Source organism: Onychomys torridus, chromosome 20, assembly GCF_903995425.1.
Source record: "Onychomys torridus chromosome 20, mOncTor1.1, whole genome shotgun sequence".
Classification (NCBI taxonomy): Eukaryota; Metazoa; Chordata; class Mammalia; order Rodentia; family Cricetidae; genus Onychomys; species Onychomys torridus.
Window position 1 is genome coordinate 36052580 of NC_050462.1, and position 20218 is coordinate 36072797.

Below are 20218 nucleotides of genomic sequence, written 5' to 3' on the forward strand. Positions count from 1 at the left end.
GCAGGGGTGTAAACCCTTCTGAACATATATGTAGAGGTCAGAGCACAAAGATGCGTCTATCTATCTATCTATCTATCTATCTATCTATCTATCTATCTATCCATCCATCCATCCATCCATCCATCCATCCATCCATCTATCTATCTATCTATCTATCTATCTATCATCTTTTTCTCCTATTGAGGTTTTGTTCACTCAACAGGAAGCTTACTATCTCACTAGGCTGACTGGCCAGAGAACTCTCAGAGTCGACCTGTCTTCATCCCTACATGGCTGGTGTTAGCTGGGACAAGGGGCTCTAGCCATGCCGGGCTTTTTACAGGGGTGCTGAGGATTTGAACCCAGGCCCCCATGTTTGCAGCCTAAGCTCCCTTACCCACTGAGTCATCCCCCAACCCCAAGTGGGTAGAGTTTCCACCAAATGGTCTCAGAATCTAGAAACTAATCAAATGATACCTTTATTTTGTTCACTTAAAAGTTTTCTTCCCATCTGGAACCAATGTAATACCTCCCCCCACACCCCCTGCCACACACACACACACACACACACACACACACACACACACATTCACAAGTAAAAAAAAAATCAAAGAAAATGGTTCAAAGAGGTTATAGTTGACATCTAAGGCTCTCGTTTAAAAGGCTATTCCATTCAGAAACATGGTAAGAATATTTAATATGTACCAAATGTTAGATGATATACGTTCAGAAGCCAGCCAAATGACTCACAGGAGAACTAGAACTAACTTAGTAGATGAGGGTAAATCTTTCATGTAAAACTAGACTAGCCTTTGGTTCCAGCCTGATTCTAGCTCTCGGGTGCAATCACTCAGCATTTATGTCTCATACCTGTTTTTTGTCTCATAACTATTTGTGTCTCATAATTGCCTTTTATTGCGATTCATGTTTCATTGCCATTTAACCTCACGTTATCAACTGGGCCCTTACAGACTGCTTGAAAGCTCAGAGAGTGTAAGTGCCTTGCAGGCCTTCAATGGCCCTTCAGTATTCACGGGTTTGCTTTGGCTCCACGGAGCTCCTGGCTTCCCTGGGGGAGGGCATTGCTGTCCAGATGAACAGACAGGTCCATCTGCAGAGCGTGCCCATGAAGGGGTTCGCTTGGAGATCAACATCTGTGGACCACCCCGCTGCCCCAGAGGCTGCATATTACAGGTGTCAGGGAAAGGCTGTCTAAAGCAGGGGTCGCCCTCCAGTTCCTTCTCCGTCTTCAGGCGCGCTGTGTCCATTTATCCCGTGTTCCCAACCACAGGTTGCCGAGCAGCTGATCAACCCTTTTGGAGAAGATGATGACGATTTTGAAACAAACTGGTGCATCGACAGAAACCTGCAGGTTAGGGGAACTTTTCTGTCCTTTGGGAACAATAATGATAAGTCACGGGTAAATAGATCCTGGATACGGGTTCCCGGACTTGAGATCTTTAGTCAAACATGAAAGCCTGACCAGGGGTTGGGGATTTAGCTCAGTGGTAGAGCGCTTGCCTAGCAAGCGCAAGGCCCACATGTTCGATCCTCAGCTCCAAAAATAAGAAAGAAAAAAAAAGAAAGCCTGACTGTTCCCTGCATCATTCCTTCTGGAACCTAAGATGTCCTGGATCGCATTTCCAGTACAATTAAGTTGATTTTTCTCTGTGAGCTTTGCTGACGTCGTCTGTCTTCTTCTGTCCAGTACGGAGCAATATTTTAATTGATTGTCTCAGCTACTTTGATTTGTCATCCAGAGATGACATAAAGTGGCATCCAGGCATAATCTCTGTGAATTCCTGAACATAGCCCACCAGACCCCAGTGATCAGTTGTGCATTCGGGGTGGGGGCTGAGGCTACAGTGGTTTCTTTCTGACATCTGCAGCCATGAATGGATCCCCTGACCCTGACTCAGCACTGCTCCTGCAAGCTGCTCATAAAGGCATGAGGGAATTCTCTTTCTAGGGAGGGCTCCCTTCAGAACCTCTGTCTCAGGGCCTTTACCCCATCCATCTGTTTGAAGGCCTGCCAGTCTGTCGGGGAAGAAGCATAATGTTTCTCCCTGTGTGTCAGAACTGGATTCTCAGAGGCTTAATGGTTTATTTGTCACTGTGCCTAAGCCAAGACAGAGAGGTCGCCACCGTAATACAGGTCCGGTGATACACTACTTTTCCAAACACACAAATGTAGCCAGGCCTGGTGGCATAGGTCTGTAATTTCAGCACTTGGTAGGTTGGGAAAGGAGAATTACCAGTTCGAGAGTGGCCTGGGATTCATGCGGAGACCTTGTTTCAAAGGAGGAAGGAAGGATAGAGAGAGAGAGAGACAGAGAGACACAGAGAGAGAGAGACAGAGAGAGAAAGTGACAGGAAGGAAGGAAGGAAGGGAAGGAGGGAGGGAGGGAAGGAAGGAAGGAAGGAATGAAGGAAGGAAGGGGAAGGGAAGGGAGGGAGGGAGGGAAGGAAGGAAGGAAGGAAGGGAAGGAAGGAAGGGAAGGAGGGAGGGAAGGAAGGAAGGGAAGGAGGGAGGGAAGGAAGGAAGGAAGGGAAGGAAGGGAGGGAAGGAAGGAAGGAAGGAAGGGAAGGAGGGAGGGAAGGAAGGAAGGAAAAGAGGAAGGGAAGGAAGGAAGGAAGGGAAGGAGGGAGGGAAGGAAGGAAGGAAGGAAGGAAGGGAAGGAGGGAGGGAGGAAGGGAAGGAGGGAAGGAAGGAAGGGAGAAAGGTTGCACATAAGAAGTGGTGGAAGACAGAGGTGTGTCGCCTGTGGGTTATCGAAGGAAGGGCTGAGAACATTCACCTCTCTGTACTATCTGGCATTGAATGGTGGGCTGTCAGGAAGCCACCAAGACAATGCTGCACCTGAGAAAAGAAGAGAAAGGAACCTAGCAGATGGCACAAAGCTCCACGCTGGAGCAATGTGGACGGAGGGTGAAAGAGGAGGTACCCAGAGAGCGGACTGCTCCACTCCTCCACTTACACCATGGCCCAGGTTTTTGGAGCAGAAAAGAACGTGTAGGAGTTTCTGCGTTGGCCTCATGGCAGCCAGTCTGTCTCTGGGCCTTGGTAGTTTTTACTCAGTGTCCTGTTCGCCAACGCCCTTCCACCAGTGGGGAAAACCCTCCCATCTAAGCTGGTCTAACAAGAGGACGACGATTTTAGGTCTCTCTTTTAGCCGTGGATGAAATGCACATGAGCTTGCCCAAGATGAAGAAGGACATTTACTGGGATGATTCCGCTGCGCGGCCACCGTACACCCTGGCAGCTGCTGACTACTGCATACCCTCGTTTCTGGGCTCGACGATCCAAATGGGGTAAGCGTGCTTTTAAACGCCTTTGATATTTAGGAGAACGTTTCAAAAGGTATTGCGCGTGTGTGTGTGTATGGATGGATGCATGCGGACATGATCAAGGAGCCATGTTGGGCACGTGGAGGTCAGAGGTCAACTCTGTAGAGTCAGTTCTCTCAATCCACCTCTATATGGGTTCCCAGGATCACTCAGGTCATCAGGCTTAGGTAGTAAGTACCTTTACCCACACACACATTTCTGACACCGATACAATTGATCGTGGAGGCCATCTCTCAGCTGAGTTCCAGACATCTATACAATGAAATATGATCAAATCCACCCTCCATTTCCCCCTCCAAAATCCCTAGTACCCTCCCCCAAAACATGTCTCCCGTCCTCGTTGTTATTTCTTTTGCTTTCTTTCTCCTCCTCCTGCGCCTCCATTTTTTTCCCTTCAAAGTCTCAATATTGCCAATATGTACACTAGAACATGAGAAACCTGTCCGTGGCCACATCCTCCAAAAAGAATGATTCTCCCTTCCCCAGCTCTACAGGAAGAGGTAGGGCCTTAGACACACACACACACACACACACACACACACACACACACACACACTGCTTTGTGCTGGAATTCAGGCTGGCTTTATCTTGTACAGGTCTTGTGGTTTTGAGGCATTACATGCCCCCAATTGTTGCTGGTACACCCTGTCCTCTGCTCCAGGAGTGTTCTGGCCCCTGACTCCCCACATGCATATGTCTAGCCTCTATCCTGTGCTTGTAAAGCTTTGCTCTTGGTCAGACATCTCCAAATCCTCATGAGTAATGGTTTGTGGTACTCTTCTTCCAAAGGGGCCTCTGAAGCTCAAAGAGGCTTCAGAGCCAAAGCAAGGGATGACTGAAATTGGCATTTCAGGAGCTGTGGTAAATGATGAGAGACACTCAGGAACCAGGAGACCCGTGCAGGTGCCCACCAAGCACAGCTTAGAGAAGGTTGCCCACAGGAAGACAGGCTTGCTTCCAAGGCTGGACCCTCCCATCCTCCCAGGCCACCTTGGTCCTCCTGACCCCAGCCTCTTGCTCAGTCTTGAGGAAGGACAGTTGCCTGTTGGAGACTCTTGTCAGCCTCCCCAGTTCCTTCCCAGTCGCAGGGCTTCACGGTTTTGAAAATCGAGTAACTCGTTTTCCTGTGAGTTTGCCTTTAGGTAATTAAATATGCTTTGTCCTTGCCTGGACTCCCTCCGTGGGAGAGCACAAAGTATTCGAAGCTCTAGCCTGTGGAGTAAAGGAGACCAATAGCATGGCCAGAGTCTGGAAACTTCTGATTATTCTGTTTGACTCCATAGGCCTCATTTCTAATGTCCATTTAGTTGTTTCTGTATAATGGTTAAAATTATTAAAAGGGACACAAGAATTTTATTTGATCCACAGATTTGCACTGATCATCGTTTTGCAAACTCCTAAGTAAATGTCTGCGCTGTTGGTTTTAATGCGGCGCTCTTACCCTGCAAGGGAAAGTCACAGGCACGACAAAACCAGTATCAGAGCAGTTTTATTAGGAGAAGGGAGAGACAGAAGAGAGCATGACCCCAGGCAGGTGGAAGACATGGAGAGAGAAGGTGGGGGAGGAGGAGAAGGAGGAAGGAGTCTGTAGCCCGCTTCTTACGGATTCCCTTGCGCATGCGCATATGGGCTGCGCCACGCATGTGCAGACTGTGTGACCTCACTGAGCGCAAATTACAGCATCACACAGCGCACGGATTACATAGGACGTGAGGCCCCTTCCTTGGCTACTGAACTGTGCGTGTGTGGTCATGTAGCTGGAGGAGTGGCCAGGAATCCCAACATATGCCTTTCAAAGAGTATTGAAATGTGCTTCTCCTATTCCTAGATTTGGAAACATAGACAACTGACAAGATCTTTGAGACAATGCTTGCCCTGACAGATAATTGGGAATATTAAATGAGACTGTAACCATAAATACTGTAGGTGTGGTAAGGGAATACTATTATGATGATGATGATGATGTGGTAGCGGAATACTATGATGATGATGACGATGATCATCATCATCATCATCAGTTAGTCAGGCCTTTGATTTATGGGTTCCAAACTGAAGCACAAAAAGACTAACTAGATTCTTTTTTATATTAAGTTAGCTGTAGGGACAGAAAATAAAACAAATGAGAGAAAAGCAGAAGATAGAATACTTAAAACTGCAGCCAAAACCAATAATAATAATAATAATAATAATAATAATAATAATAATTTGTTGGAGAGACGGCCTCTAATCAAAATGGCTGACTTACCTGCCTGGTGAGTCATGGCACAAAGGTGAGCCAGAGTAAGGGAGGCTTCTATGAGGGGTCCAGCTGAACTCCACTAGAACTGACCAATCAAAGAAACCATTGGGCATCTGCTCACCTGCTCTTGCTAGTCTGCCTGAATGCGGGCCATTAAAGGGAAACCTCCCACTCCAGAACATTTCCCTTCAGAAAGAGGGGCTGCGGAAGTCCGGCCTTCACAGACATGCCTTATGGGAGCCAGTCCTTCCTGTGATTGAGGCTCTTACTATTTCTGATCCCTTGTGACAGAAAGCCAAACTCAAACCAATGGATGCTAAAAGGGGCCCATTGGGTCCCCCCAGAAACTACCCTGTCTTTTCTCAATCTCTCTCTCTCTCTCTCTCTCTCTCTCTCTCTCTCTCTCTCTCTCTCTCTCTCTTCAGGGCCTCTCCCCCAAGGCTCAGTTTTCAGGCAGGCTCTCCCATCCTGATGGCAGGATGACTGCTAGCTGGAAGGACACATGGTTCTTTCCAACTTTTCGAACTCAGGTGCTGTCTTCACTGTGCCTGGCTGGGTTTGGCCAGCATATCCATTCTCAAACTAACAACAACCAACATGAAGGAACGGTATTTAAGTTAGCCCAGGCTGGCTCATGTGTCCTTGCTGATGATGAGCCTATGAAAGCCTTTCTTAGATGAGGAAAAATTTTAATCATATTGCTTTTAAGATGGTGGTATTCAACCTTCCTAATGCCGCGACCCTTTAATAAAGTTCCTCATGTTGTGCTGACCCCCAACCATAAAACTGTTTTCATTGCTGCTTTGTAACTGTAATTTTGCTACTGTTATGAATCACAGTGTCTGATATGTAATCATAAATATCTGATACGCAGGATGTATTTTCATTGTTACAAATTGACCCAAAAGGGGTTGGGACCCACAGGTTGAGAGGGGTACAGTCTAAGCACATTGAATTCAGAACTCAAATTTGGCTTATCTTTTTATATCACCTTTTCAGACTTGTAGTCATAATCCCCATGAGCCAGAAATTCTAAAGTCAAGGAAAAGCCCTTGAACACTGAGCCAAAGCAGCACACAAGAGCAGCCTGGGAAATGACTCTGCTCACTCTGCTCATGCAACCCCGTTAGAAATGACCTTCACATTCACTCAATATGCATTTCCACATGAAAAAGAATTTTCTTCGTTCTCAGTATTAAGGAATGCATTTAAACCATAGGTTTTCTTCCTGTTTGCTAGCCATATATAATGAAATACCCCCTCCCCCTTAAATCTGAAGTACAAATTTAAACCATATGTTTACTTGTACCTTCACGGTGCATTCATTCATTTATTCAGGTCATTTTTTCCCCCAGATCCCTACTATGTAGTAAGTTGTGTGCCAGTTGCTAGATATGGGCATAAGAAAGAGAAAGGAAGACGTGTGTGGTGGGGGCATAGGTTAGACGGCATCCAAAGGCATGAAAGACAAGTCCAGGGAGAGTGGCGAGGGGCTAGGGCTGGCCTGGGAACGGGCTGAGGTTGGGCGCCGTAAAGGAGATGAGGAGATGGTGCCTGGGTGGCCAGGGAGGTAGAAAGCAAAACGCTCACATCATCCAGCACCATACTAGCTGAATCCAGAGCAGCAGTTCTCAACCCGTGGGTCACGACCCCCATGGGGGGTCACCTATCAGATATTCACAGATGATGCAAAATTACAGTTAGGAAGTAGCAGTGAAAATAATTTTGCGGTTGGGGGTCAGCACACCATGAGGAATTTAAGAGTCGCAGCATTAGGAAGGTTGAGCACCATTGCTGTAGAGGAAGCTCCAGTGAGGCCTGTCAGTCTCTTCTCAATCAAATCTAAAAGTACTGTTTAAAAATTCTGTTCTGTAAATTCAATACCAACTCAGTACTGGAGTTCTATCCTCCAGTCTTGTATAGAATACGGAAAAACAAAAACAAACAAACAAAGAAACTCTCAGAATCAAGACTCAGGATGAAAAGGCCTCCTAAAAACTCTGAAAGAAAGATTGGGGAGATGGGTCAGTTGCTAAAGCACTTGCCATGCATAAGGTTCTGAGTTCAAATCCCCAGCACCCACGTAAAGACAGACACAGCAGTACACACCTGACATCCCAGTGTTCCTATGGCAAGACGGAAGCTTGAGAGCCAGCTGGCCTGGTATACACAGTAGTGAGACACTGTCTCCAATAAAGAGGAAGGTGAGGACCAACACTCAAGATGGACCTCTGACCTCCACATGCGTGCTGCGGCGTGTGTTCGTGGACACTCACACACACATAAGTACACACACACATACACAGAATCTGAGTGGAGCACCCAAATTAGAAACGGTGCTATAAACACACTGGCCTTGAGATTTAATAATTGGTGATAATTACTGCATCATCGTCGATCTCCTTTTGACCAGCCACCCTGTGAACTAGCCAAACGATGGAAAAAAAAAAAAAACAAAAACGTCATCTTCCGTGTTTAAATCCTTCCCATTATCATACCCGAGATCACTTCAAGGACATGCTTAGTTTGCTCTTTTGTTGTGATAAGAAATGCTTTGTAATAACTGTTTTAATGGAGGCATCTTCTTATCAGTTTAACTGTGAAGAAACTGTTAACCGAGACTAAGAAAACTTCTGAAACCCGTAAAAGAGGCCCTGTCCTCAGAATTCACATGGAAACATACCCAAGACCTAAAATAAAAATTGGTCTTGGTAGCACAATAATAAAAACACTTATAAACCAGGCCTGTAATCCCAGCACGTGAGAAGTTAAGGCCAGCCTGGCTACAGAGTGACTCCTCAGATTCACCCAGTCTCAAAAAAATCAATCAGTTAACTAATTAATTAATGAGAAAATAGCACTTATGGAACTAAGTTTACTAAAACAAGATATACCACTAGTGTAAATGTTTAAATACAAGCAGTGTTGTGTTTTATATATCATATATATGTGTGTATACATATATATGTGTGTGTAGATATATATATATATGTGTATATAATATTATATATATATATTATATATATATATATATATATATATATGCATGGTTTAAAAACAACAACATCCAAAGCTATCTGCTACTACAAAGTAGAAGGAGAATGCTTTTATCTTTATGTGATAGCATCCTGGTTCACTCCAGCAATCCATTTTTCTTTACTTGACATTACCCCATGTTGGAGACAATGAGGAATTCAGTCTATGGAAATTAAAGACCTGAACTCTCATAAATTCCTTTAATCCCATCATGAAAATCAAAATGGCCAACAGAAAAGGAGCAATCATCCCTCGAGAGCTCTAGAAGGCCACCAACAAGCTGTCCGCTGTAACAGTTAGAGGATCGCAACCTGGAGAAGAGTGGCGGAGTCTGCTCATGAACTGGAGGACATGAGTGTGTTAGCCATGCATGCCCTCTGTGCTGCTGGCTCAGGCTTGCTCAAGCGCATGCCTGCAGACTGCTCGCTACTCCTATGTAAAGCGGATTATTTTATTGGATTTTTCTGAGGTTAAAGAATATGCCACTCCTCCTTACATTTGCAGTAATCTAGAAGGATCTATGTGGCAAACCAATCCACTTAGTAGAGAGGAGAAATTGCCTAGTATGCTAAGAATCCCTTCTAGTTAGAAATGGAAGAATTTAAGATTTATTTGGTACTGGGAAACTAAACCACTGTGTTGAAAATGATGAGTCTTACATATCTGTCTGTATGCCAGAACTTCTGAGCAGCATGTTTACCATACCATAATCCCCATTTTATAATTATACAAGCAGGCACCAAGTGTATACAAAGCATTCAAGATAGTTCAATAGAGAATACTAGTTCAGATACAGGAAAATAAATATTGTAGCGAGCAAAGATCTTACTAAAGTTCATCAATTGTATTTCCAGACTGGTGTTTTCAGTAATCGTGTCTGACTTAGCCAACTATGTTCAAATAGTTTATTTTAGCTTTATAAGAAAATACATAGTCTGGTATATACAATTGCATGCTCATGTTAAAAACCACTAAAAATAGCTCAAGTTCTAAATCACTAACTTCTACAAAAATGTACTCTTGGCACATTGATTTTCTTTCCCTTAATGTACCAGAAAGGAAGGAGAGGCAAGCCGCCCAAGAAGATGAATGTGCGTTGAGTTCATCGTTTTAGAGCATGGGGAATCTCTGTCTGCCAACATGGGGTCACCTTGCTGCCCAGTCCTTACCTTTACATGGTATCAGAGGTGTGCATGGCTTAATTATCTTTTCCGAGAGAACATCTACAGGATACAGTAGTGTTCAGGAAGAGGGCTTGGCTGTATTGTAGATGGTAGGGTGAAATTAGTTATGCCTCAGGAAAGGTGTGGTAGACCAAATTTGTCCTAACTCTTGGCCCGAGCTCTCAAATAGGCCACAAAGAGGTGGTGGGAAGGTCAAGGTTCTAGTGCAGTTTCCAACCTAAATGCCTCCCATCATGCTCTGCTCCTAGGAACTGTTTGCCAGAATGGAGCAGAGGGAAGTCTGGGTGGTCACAATATTCTGGTCATTGAAATTTCCTCCTAATCCTTAGCCCCTTGCCCCCCGGCTCAGAGTGAGGGTTACTTGTCCACTTGTGACTCTGTAGTTGCAACTTTGACTGCCGTGAGCAAGGTTGAATATAAGAGTGTTCCACTCTAATGGGCTCAGTACCTTTGGGCCCCGTGTCTAACTGCTCCTCTGCACATGCCTCTGCCCTGATAGGTTCTCAGGCAAATCACCAGCTCTAGCCAGTGCAGACACCCGACCTTGAGAGCACTCCAGTTTTAAAACAATAAAGCCGACATGAAAAAATAGAACTCACCGTATTAAGTATCATTCTCCTAAGCGCCTCACTTCAGTTACGTTAAGATGACTTTTTATTAATTGAATGTAAATCGTCAAAACGCCACTTCAAAAGTGGAACAAAGAATGGCCAGCATGGTGGGGTTTGCCTTCCATCTTCCCAAAGCTCTGTAATCAATTACATCATTACACATTAGGACAGAGTAGCTTTGAAAAACCAACAAACACATTGTCTTCCAAGTCATTTGCCAAGGCTATTTTGGTTTTTATATATCAGATATGCCCTAAGAAGGAAGCACTGTGCTGTGGTCTTTGGAAGCCAGGCTCTTGCCTCTCTCTTGCTATAGTAACGGAGGGGATGAAGATTGTTCTGCACCCTGCTTAGGCTTCTTAACAGTCCCCCCTGCTCACACCCTTAGCTCTGTGGCTGACGGTCTTGTGGGTGTTCAACAGATGCTTTGAAATGCTGGGTTTGGTTATTATTTTTCCAACACTGGATATGAAAATAGCTCCAACTGAGACATCCCTCCGCCTTGGTGCATGCTTCCACTCCCATCCTTCCTCTCTCTTTCAAAAGCAGACTGTATGGAACAACCCTTCTCATCCCCATGTGGCCTGTATTGGTGTATGGGTGTCTTCCAGACTTAGCCGTGTCTAAGAAATGGCACAGAAAAAATACTAAAAGGCCAGGGCAGAGCAATGCCGTCTCCATCCAGAACTCAGGTCATGTCATCAGCCCTGGCTTCCCACCCCTGAGTTTCCCAGCTCATGCAGCCCTTGTCCATCCACTACACACACACACACACACACACACACACACACGCACACGCACACGCACACGCACACGCACATGCGCACACACACACACAGTGCCCTGGCCTGTTGTATAGCTGCTGGGTCATCCTATCTACGCTTTTCAACTGTCTGGGGAAGCTCCCAGCTGCCGTGACAGTTTTTTTAAAGAACTCTTTCAAAGAAGAGAAAGGGCTTTCCCTGCAAGCAAGCGTTATCACTTGCTCGGGCACCTGGGGACTGCTTCTCAGAGTCGCCAGTGATTGGCAGAATCCTTTTCAGGGCTCCTGTGCCTCAAAGCTCTCTGACACGTGCTACCCCTTTTCATCTCCCAAGCCACAGGGAAGGCAGGGGAAATGTCACCCCTATGGGTTTACCATGTGTCACCGAGAGTCATAGGAGTCTCCCAACGCTGCACAGCTGGTGTCAGCCTGGGCAGCAGCATCCTGACTGTCAAGTGCTCAGAGTGAGTCATCTGTCCCACCGTTGGAACAACACTCCCTTCTCCACCGCTGGAAACTAGTGGTTCCGTGGCACCTTCTGTCAGTGTCCTCCTGCCTCTAATTACCCATCTGTCTCGGTCCAAATGAGTTCTGAAATGCAAACTGTCTCAGCTGGCCATCCCTAACACGAGGTAACATAATGGGAGTGCTCATGTCCTGTCCTGGTATGCTCCACCTATGATTGTTTAAAATGCTATTACAGGGTTGGGGATTTAGCTCAGTGGTAGAGCACTTGCCTAGCAAGTGCAAGGCCCTGGGTTTGATCCTCAGCTCCAAAAAAAAAAAAAAAAAAAAAAATGCTGTTACATCTACACCTCTGGCACAGACTAAAAATACACTTTAAAAATTAATAAGAAGCCAGGCAGTGGTGGTGCATGCCTTTAATCCCAACACTCGGAAGGTAGAGCCAGGTGGATCTCTGTGAGTTCGAGGCCAGCCTGGACTACCAAGTGAGTTCCAGGAAAGGCGCAAAGCTACACAGAGAAACCCTGTCTTGAAAAAACAAACAAACAAACAAACAAACAAACAAAAATTAAATAAGAGTGCAGGTGTGCTCAATCCCCAATCCGTCATCAACTAGGTACGGTGGTATAACCTCAGTACTTGGGAGGTGAAGACAGAGGTTCAGTTAGACGTCTCTCCATAGTGAGATGAAGGGAAGCCTAAATCATACTGTATGACACACGATTTCATCTTCAGGGCATTCTGTTCTTAGACTGAGTCTCTACATACCAGAAAGGAGAACATGGGAAACCATGACTGTTAAGAGAAATGGAGGACAGGCTTCAAGTTCAGCAACAGTCTTTGATGCCAGCATTCAAAAGAAAGGCTATTCATTCCATAATGCTACGAGTTGTGATCTGCTCTGTCCTGGCCCAAAGACCTTGAGGACACCTCTCATTACATCATCACGAAAACAGGTGACACCCCAAGGGTCCTTCCAAAGGTCCAGCTTCAGGCAGTGTGGGATGTTTCCTGCCCCCTGTGCATTCATCAGCATTGCTGCTTTCCCATGCAGGCAATGCCAAAACCACATAGTTTCAGCCTGGAGGACGAAGTCCACACCCTCACAACATACCCCAAGACTATCACCCCAGCCACGACCAACCCCATCCCATCTCTCAGCAACTCAAAAGCACGCTAATGCCCGCTACTTTATTTGGGAATCACTGCTTCCGCATGGACTGTTCTATCCCTGCTTCGCATGGCAGTCCTCACTTTTTGCAGAAAATCTGTCAGCACAGAAACTTGATTTCACATGTAGATATGCATAAGTGTGCCTTCTCCCTCCTTTAAAATAGTAAGTAATAAGGTATATGATACAGCAAATCATTCACAGTAGAGGCTCGGTAAACTCAGCAATAAAATTGAGCAGCTGAATCTCGCGTGTGCACACCACAGTCTTATGAGGCAGGGAAGCCCAAAGGGGTCTCCTTGGTGGGCCTCCACAGCGTGGATCAGTTAGCTGAGCTTTTCCCGATCTGCTCATGGCTGGTTTCACTTTCTCCAGTCTGACTCAGGGGCCTTATTGTGTTGCCATAGGTGAGTATACGTCACCACCCCACTGTGCACAGTTGGAGCTTTTTTTCCTGTTTTGCACTTATTTGGTGTGTGTGTTTGTTTGTGTGTGTATGTGGTGTGTGTGTGTGTGTGTGTGTGTGTGTGTGTGTGTGTGTGTTTGTGTATTTGTGTGTATGTGTCTTTGTGTATTTGTGTGTATGTGTTTGTGTGTGTTTGTATATATGTGTTTGTGTGTGTTTGCCTCTGTGAGTGTGTGTGTGTGTGTGTGTGTGTTGAGCATACACAGGCCTTTATGTATATGTGGAGGTCAAAGGATAAGTTACCAATGCCAATACCCTCTCCTACCATGTTGTTTCCAGAACCCAGGTCCTCCAAACAGGCAGCAAACGCCTTTATCCACTGAGCCATCTTGCTGGTCTAGTTTGTCTTGTTTTGTTTGCTTTTTCCTTTTGAGTCACAAAGTTTTAAAATAATATTAATGCACATGGCTTTTTCCCCACTAGAAGACCATGTCCCTTTTACCAGGTAGGGAACCTTAGATGCAGTTAAGGGAAACAACCCGAAATAAATAGTCAGTGTCCCAAGTAGAGGGCATGCACCTGTCCTATAAAGAGAAAGTGCCAGCTTGACCTCATGTCCCCAGCACCTCCAGAGTGGCAGTCCTAGTGAGCAACTGAGCTCCTCACTCCTCTGTGTCCTCCCCAGCTAAGTAGATGACTGTGAAGTGTGACTAATTAGGTCCTGCGAGCTGACCTAATGAAACCCAATGAGCAGGGTCACTGGGGCCACCGAAGCATGAGTCTGCATCTCCCAAGGCCATGTAACAGGATCCGCCCCGGCTCTGGAGGGAGGGTCAGGAGACTATCTGGTAGCCAAGGACACTGCTAGGGCTTCGGAATAACAGCATGAGGCTGTAATCGAGCACCATCCCAGGCCATTTAGCTAGGTGATCATTTCATCCATCTTTTATTCATAAACACGGGGACACATTTTCCTCGGCAGTTCGCTTTGCGCTTGTCAGGTCCCGCCTGCATTCGACCAGCCTTTTCCTTCCTGTCACGGAAAACGCACCTGGCATGAGACATCTTGTCACCATGGATGTAATTACCCACCCTGGACTGTCACAGGAGGGAGCTGTTGCTCCCTAAGCCAACGTGAGCAAATGGCATTTCAGGGCAAGAGTTTGAGGTGTTCTTCGAACCCCCCATGAAAGCTGAAGTTGACAGAGATGTGGGACAACCCTGGAACATGAGGCAGTGGGCTTCGTTGTCTCCTGTGCTCATTTTATTTCAGCCTTGGAGGAGATGAAAAGGAGTAGACCCATCATCCTGCTTCTTAAATGTCAGCATTTCGGTGGGAAATCCTTAGCCGTGGCAAAACCTTCACATCTGCCGGGGAACCCCAATCACAGAGAGAGCCCCACCTCGCCTCCACATCTCCTTCCCATGGCGTGCTGACCTCTCTCCCCTCAGCCCTAACTGAGTAGCAGAAATGTCAAACTTTTCCCAGACATGTCTCAGTTCCTCCTGAGGTCTGCATGTTACTCATGATCCTGTTCTAGGCTCTAGTGTGTCCTTTGATACCCTGGTGGCAGGCTGGAGTTAGACTTCTATTTCGGCCTCACTAGCAAGTCAGGCATAATGAACCTCCCGGACCTCGAGAACCTGTCTGTAAAGTGTTGGTAACAGCAGCAACATGAACTGATATGATTATCGTGATAGTTAAATGAGCATTAGCTGGTTTTTGTGTGTGTGTGTGTGTGTATCCCTCTCTCTTTTGCATTTAGTGGGGGAGGGGACATGCCAAGGCTCATATGCGGCGGCACAAGTCTGGAGGTCAGAAGACAATTTTGTAGCGTCTGTTTTCTCCTTCACCTTTGCTTAGGTCCTTGGGGTCACAGTCACGTTGCCAGGCTTATGCAGCAAACGCTCTGTTCGCTGAGCCCACCTCACCCATCCTTCCAGTCTCTTGAGTTTAGCTATGTCCCATTATTTTTTATAGAGGGAGGGGAATGATGGGTCCTGGGGAACATACGTCTTTGCTTCAACTCTAATAAAAACAAAAGAACACAATGTTTTGTACAGTATATACTAACATTCAAGTTTCTAGATCAGTAATTTTCAGAGTGTGATCTGGGAACCCCCTGAGGGTCACCAACACTCTGGGAGGGAATCCATACGGATAAAACTATTTTCTTCATAACATTATGGTGTTATTCTCTCAACTTTCATCCTTTTCTAAGTGTATGAAAAGCCCCTCTGATCTACTATTTTACTTCCACAAACTGCAGTTACACGGAGTCAACCATAGTCCAAAAATATGGAGCGGAAAGTGCAGAAACAAACAGTTCCCAGATTTTAAATTGCACGCTGCTCTGAACAGTGTGAGGATATCCTGAGCCATCAATGCTTGATCTCACCTGGGCTGTGAATCAGCCCTTTGTCCAGTGCATCTACCTATAGGGCATGCCCTGCCTGCGCCTCACTTACTAGCCAGCTCCGTCATCAGACCAATGGGCACGGCATCCCAATGCTTGTGTTCAAGGATACCTTAACTTATTAATCTGCTTACCACACAAGAGTAGTGATGCTGGCAGTATTTGGCTACGTCTAAGAGAAGGTGTAAAATGTGTCCCTTCGGTGAAAAAAATGAAAGCTTTGGATTAATGAAAAAATATGCCAAGTTTATTAATATGGACAAGAATGAATCTTCTACTCCTGATATTGTTAAGAATGGAAAAATAACCCGTGCTGGTTTTGCTGTCATGTTGAGGCTACAAAAGGTATGGCTGGGGGTTGGGGATTTAGCTCAGTGGTAGAGCGCTTGCCTAGCAAGCACAAGGCCCTGGGTTCAGTCCTCAGCTCCGGCAAAAAAAAAAAAAAAAAAAAAAAAAAAAAAAAAAAGATAAGGCTGGATGGACAAGATAGCTCAGCCGGTAAAAACACTTACCACACAAGCCTGATGGCCTGAGTTGGACCCTGGAATCCACAGGAGAGTAAGAGAACTGACTCCTCACCAGAGGTCATTCTCCAAGCATGTGGCACACTCACACACAGGCACACCCAGAGAGACACATAGCAATAATAAAATTAATTTGAAAACAAGTTACAGCCACATAGCCAAGTATGGTGGCACGTGCCTGTAATCTTGAAACAGGGCAGATAAAAGGATCAGAAATTCAAATCATCTTAGGTAAAGTTCGAGGCAAGCCTGGGATACATGAGACTGTCTCTAAAGAAATAAAGTTATAGCCACGTGTATATAGTACATGTTTAGCTAAGATGGAAAGACATTGCCATCTATGGTCTGGTACTATCTGGGAATCCACTGGAGATCTTGGAGTGTAGCTCCCAGAGATAAGGGGGGGGTGGAGGTGGGGGACTTCTATTCAGTGGAATTTCTTAGAGGCTACTAGATATGCAATGATGTCATCACTTCGTCCTTAATGGAACACGCGCTCATGCATTCCTGCCTTTTACATTCCTGGGTTATCATTTTGGACATGTTAATAGCAGTTGCCATGACCCGCCTCTTCACTTTGAGACCCACCCACAAGTTAGTCCAACAGCTGTGCTCTGTCTTTTGTCCTGTGTGTGCTGCAGGCTGTCCGGGTCCGAGTTCCCCGCCGAGGACTGGCTATGGAACTATGAGAAACAGGGTCACCGGCACTCGGTGATAAGGAGGGTCAAGCGCTTCCTGAGTACCCACGAGCACCCCGGCAGCCCCAGGAGGAGGACTTTCGGCAGGCAGGCCAGCGACAGCTCCATGTTCTTCCCCCCCAGCCCAGCTCGGGATCTGCTGGACGTGCCCTCCAGAAATCCCCAGCGAGCCTCACCCATCCGGAAGCAAGCCCAATCCCGAGAGGGCAGCCCTAAGCTGCATTCCAGCATGGGAGAACTGTCCACCATCAGGGAGACCAGCCGCACCAGCACTTTGCAGAGCCTGACCCCGCAGTCCAGTGTCAGGGCCTCCCCTACCAAAATGCCCCGGGTCCCTGAGGTCCTGATCACAGCGGCTGAAGCACCCGGGTCCTCTTCAGACAGTCATCACCAAGACTCTGCTACCTCCATCTTGAGCCTGGAGTTCACAGGGGTGCAGCCAAGCAGGACTAAACAGCAGGTAAACCCCTCAGGGAAGGCGACACCACCTGGGGACCCCAGTCCCCAGACTGTTTCAACCAGTACCGAAAGAGACTTGTTCAAGTTTGAGGAAGATCTGGATGATGACAGATTCCCGCAACGGTGGAGCCTTCCGGAGTTACGGGATTCCAGGCACACCTCCCTGGGCAACTTAGGTCCAGACCCTACCAGCTCCAGGCCTGCTCTCTTACTTGACACAGAAACGTCCTCAGAGACCAGCGTAACCCATCCGGGGGCTGGTTCTAGGGTCTCTCCTGACGTCCTGTTCTTAATGGAAAGCTTGGACACTAAAGAAACAGACATCCTGGAGTTTAACAGTGAGCGCTCTGAAGAGTCCCCCAAGGGAACGCCACAGCGCCCCAGGACCTGGTTCTAGCTCACCAGCCTGGGGACACCCCTCCAGGAGCTGGCCAGTGTTTAGAAACATGATCCTACTGTACAAGCTACTTAGAACTCTGAAGGGCATTATGATCCTACAAACCTGAAACACAACCACATCGTCTAGCGCGAAGGGGGCTTTCATGGAAGTTGTATGGCCCAAAATGAATTCTCATAACCCCATAAGGGATCCCATATAAATGTACATGGCTTATACATCCATACATGATTAGCTTTGGAAAGGACTATACATATAGTCCAATCCCCTAGAAGCAAAGGCCCAGACACAAGGGTCCCATTTCTTTCCTGTTTCCTCCCATACCTCTCTTCCTTTAGCCATAGAGACAAGGCTAGACCATGCCATGCCCGAGGCCCTTTTCACTTACAGTTATTTAACTGGATCTTCCTGACCACCTCACTCCCGCTTCCGATAACTATCATTACCATCTTTCCCTAACTCTTGACCTTCCTGAGCCTCAGAAAGCTCCCTTTCTCTTCAGTGACTATGTCTACCATCTGTTTCATTTTCCTCTCTTCCTCGTTATTCTCATACGTCTTTCCTCTGCCCTTTTCCCGGGTCTAGCTCTTCCAGTGACTCTAATCTGTCCCACTTTCCAGGTTATAATAGCGTCTCCTTCCAACTCTGTTGCTTACCCCCCATCACGGTGTTCACACTATGAGACACTGGTAAAGACCGGTACAGGAATCTAACACACCCAACCCCCAATGCTTCCAGCCTTGCAGTAAGAGGTGTACGTGTGCTGACGGTATCCACCATCTCAAACCTGCTGCTTCTGCTCCTTCATGTTGGACTCCAGAGAAGACTGATTTGAAGAGGGTATGAAATCTGCACAGCGAAGTGCTACATCACCAAAGGATGACATGGTTTGGATCTACTGAACCCATACACAGTCTTAAGCAAAAATACTCCAATTGCGTCACAGCGTGGGACCAGTAGGAGAGTGGAGCGGTGTGGATATTACAGGGTCTATAGCAGTACAACAATAGACTGTTGACAACTTCCTTTCAGAAGCTCTTAGGTTATGTTTTGCAAGCTCCCAACTTTGAAAGGCTTTGCCTTTCCGAGTGCCATCTTTTCTACCTGTCATGTGGCTTCAGAAGCAAGAAACTCTAACAGTGACCACTGGTTGGCTGTCTCAGTGCCCCATGCAGCCGGATCGGAAGTCCACATATGAGTTCACAATCCTTGAAGGAGTCCGATGAGACCGACAGACCATTCGCTCCACTTTAAAGATGAAAACAGAGGCATTTCCCAAGCTCACCTAGCCAGGCTTGGCTGCTCAAGAACCCCACACCTCCCCTGTGCCACTGTAGGGCCTTGAATCTGCTAGTGATTTGCTCCAAATTCTGGAAGATGCTTCAAGGCGTCTAACCACAGGTTTATGCCAAACCTCCTCAGCCTTGGAGACATCTCTGGATCCTCACAAAACAGTTTTCAGGCACAGAGGAGAGCAGCTTTTTGTCTTTGAGGGCCAATGTCAAGGGCCATGGTCCTCTCCTTGCCATTATAGAAGCCGGCAGGAACGTCTTATTCTTTCCCCCACTACAGAGTCCTGTGTTCTAGTGACCACATTCACACAAGAGCTCAAATCTCAATGGGCCTCTCAAGGGGCAAAAATCATTGACCCCTACCTTAACAGGCTTTTCTTAAAGGACTAACATGATACGTCATTAGAGAAAATGCTGTACAGGCATGGTCCTCTATGCTGATCCCACCATCAACTCCCAGGAAAGGACTGTAATCCCCAGCCCATCCCAGACAGACAGACTATGGGCTCAAGCCCCACTGAGTTTCTAAAAGGCCAGAATGACCCTTTCCCAGACACCATTGTCTTCACACACTTTTCTTGAGTGCTTCAACACACACACACACACACACACACACACACACACACACACACACACACACATCTGTTTCTCTTTGGCTCTATGTGCTCAAATACAAGTAGCTTTCTACTTAGCTGTCTTTGAAGTATAATCAATTTTCACTCTTAACCCAAAGTTATCAACTATGCACAGAAGAATAGTTTTATGGAGAAATGGGAAGGGGTTCACTTATCTATTCCTGGGCTCCTCTTCTCCACCTTTATTCCTGAGAATTACTTAAGTTCCTGGATATTTCTTCACATTGTGAGATGGACTCCTATTTTCTTCTCACGCTGGAAACTGAACTACGATCGCCCCGTGAGCCCACATGAGGAGATTTTTTCCACTCTAAAATGAGTCTTTACCCTGCAGGGCCAGGGCTGCAAAAATAAAGGGTTTATTCTCTTGTGCCTGATTTTTCACCTCCTGAGCTCTAGAAAATTCCACCTGTTAGACAAGCAGTCTTCTGTCTCCATGGCTTAGTCTTCTGAACAATCCAAGAACAGGCTTTTCCTGGTCGTGTGTTAACCTAGTCTGCATGTGAACACAAGATCTTACATCTAAAATCCAAACCAAAACAAGCAAACAACAACAAAACCTTGAAAAAGAAAAGGGCAGGAGGGCAGGCAGAA

The 20218-nt window shown here is 46.4% G+C and overlaps 1 protein-coding gene across 1 annotated transcript in view; it reads left to right on the forward strand.

Annotated features, from left to right (window-relative positions):
• Positions 1 to 17867, forward strand: part of Best3 (bestrophin 3) — a 44412-nt gene extending 26545 nt beyond the window's left edge. Inside the window, exons 8-10 of the mRNA XM_036170162.1 lie at positions 1271 to 1351; positions 3140 to 3291; positions 16785 to 17867. Of these exons, the coding sequence (XP_036026055.1) occupies positions 1271 to 1351; positions 3140 to 3291; positions 16785 to 17697 (1146 nt within the window). The 3' untranslated portion in view covers positions 17698 to 17867. The remainder of the gene's footprint in view (positions 1 to 1270; positions 1352 to 3139; positions 3292 to 16784) is intronic.
• Positions 17868 to 20218: the final 2351 nt, after the last annotated feature.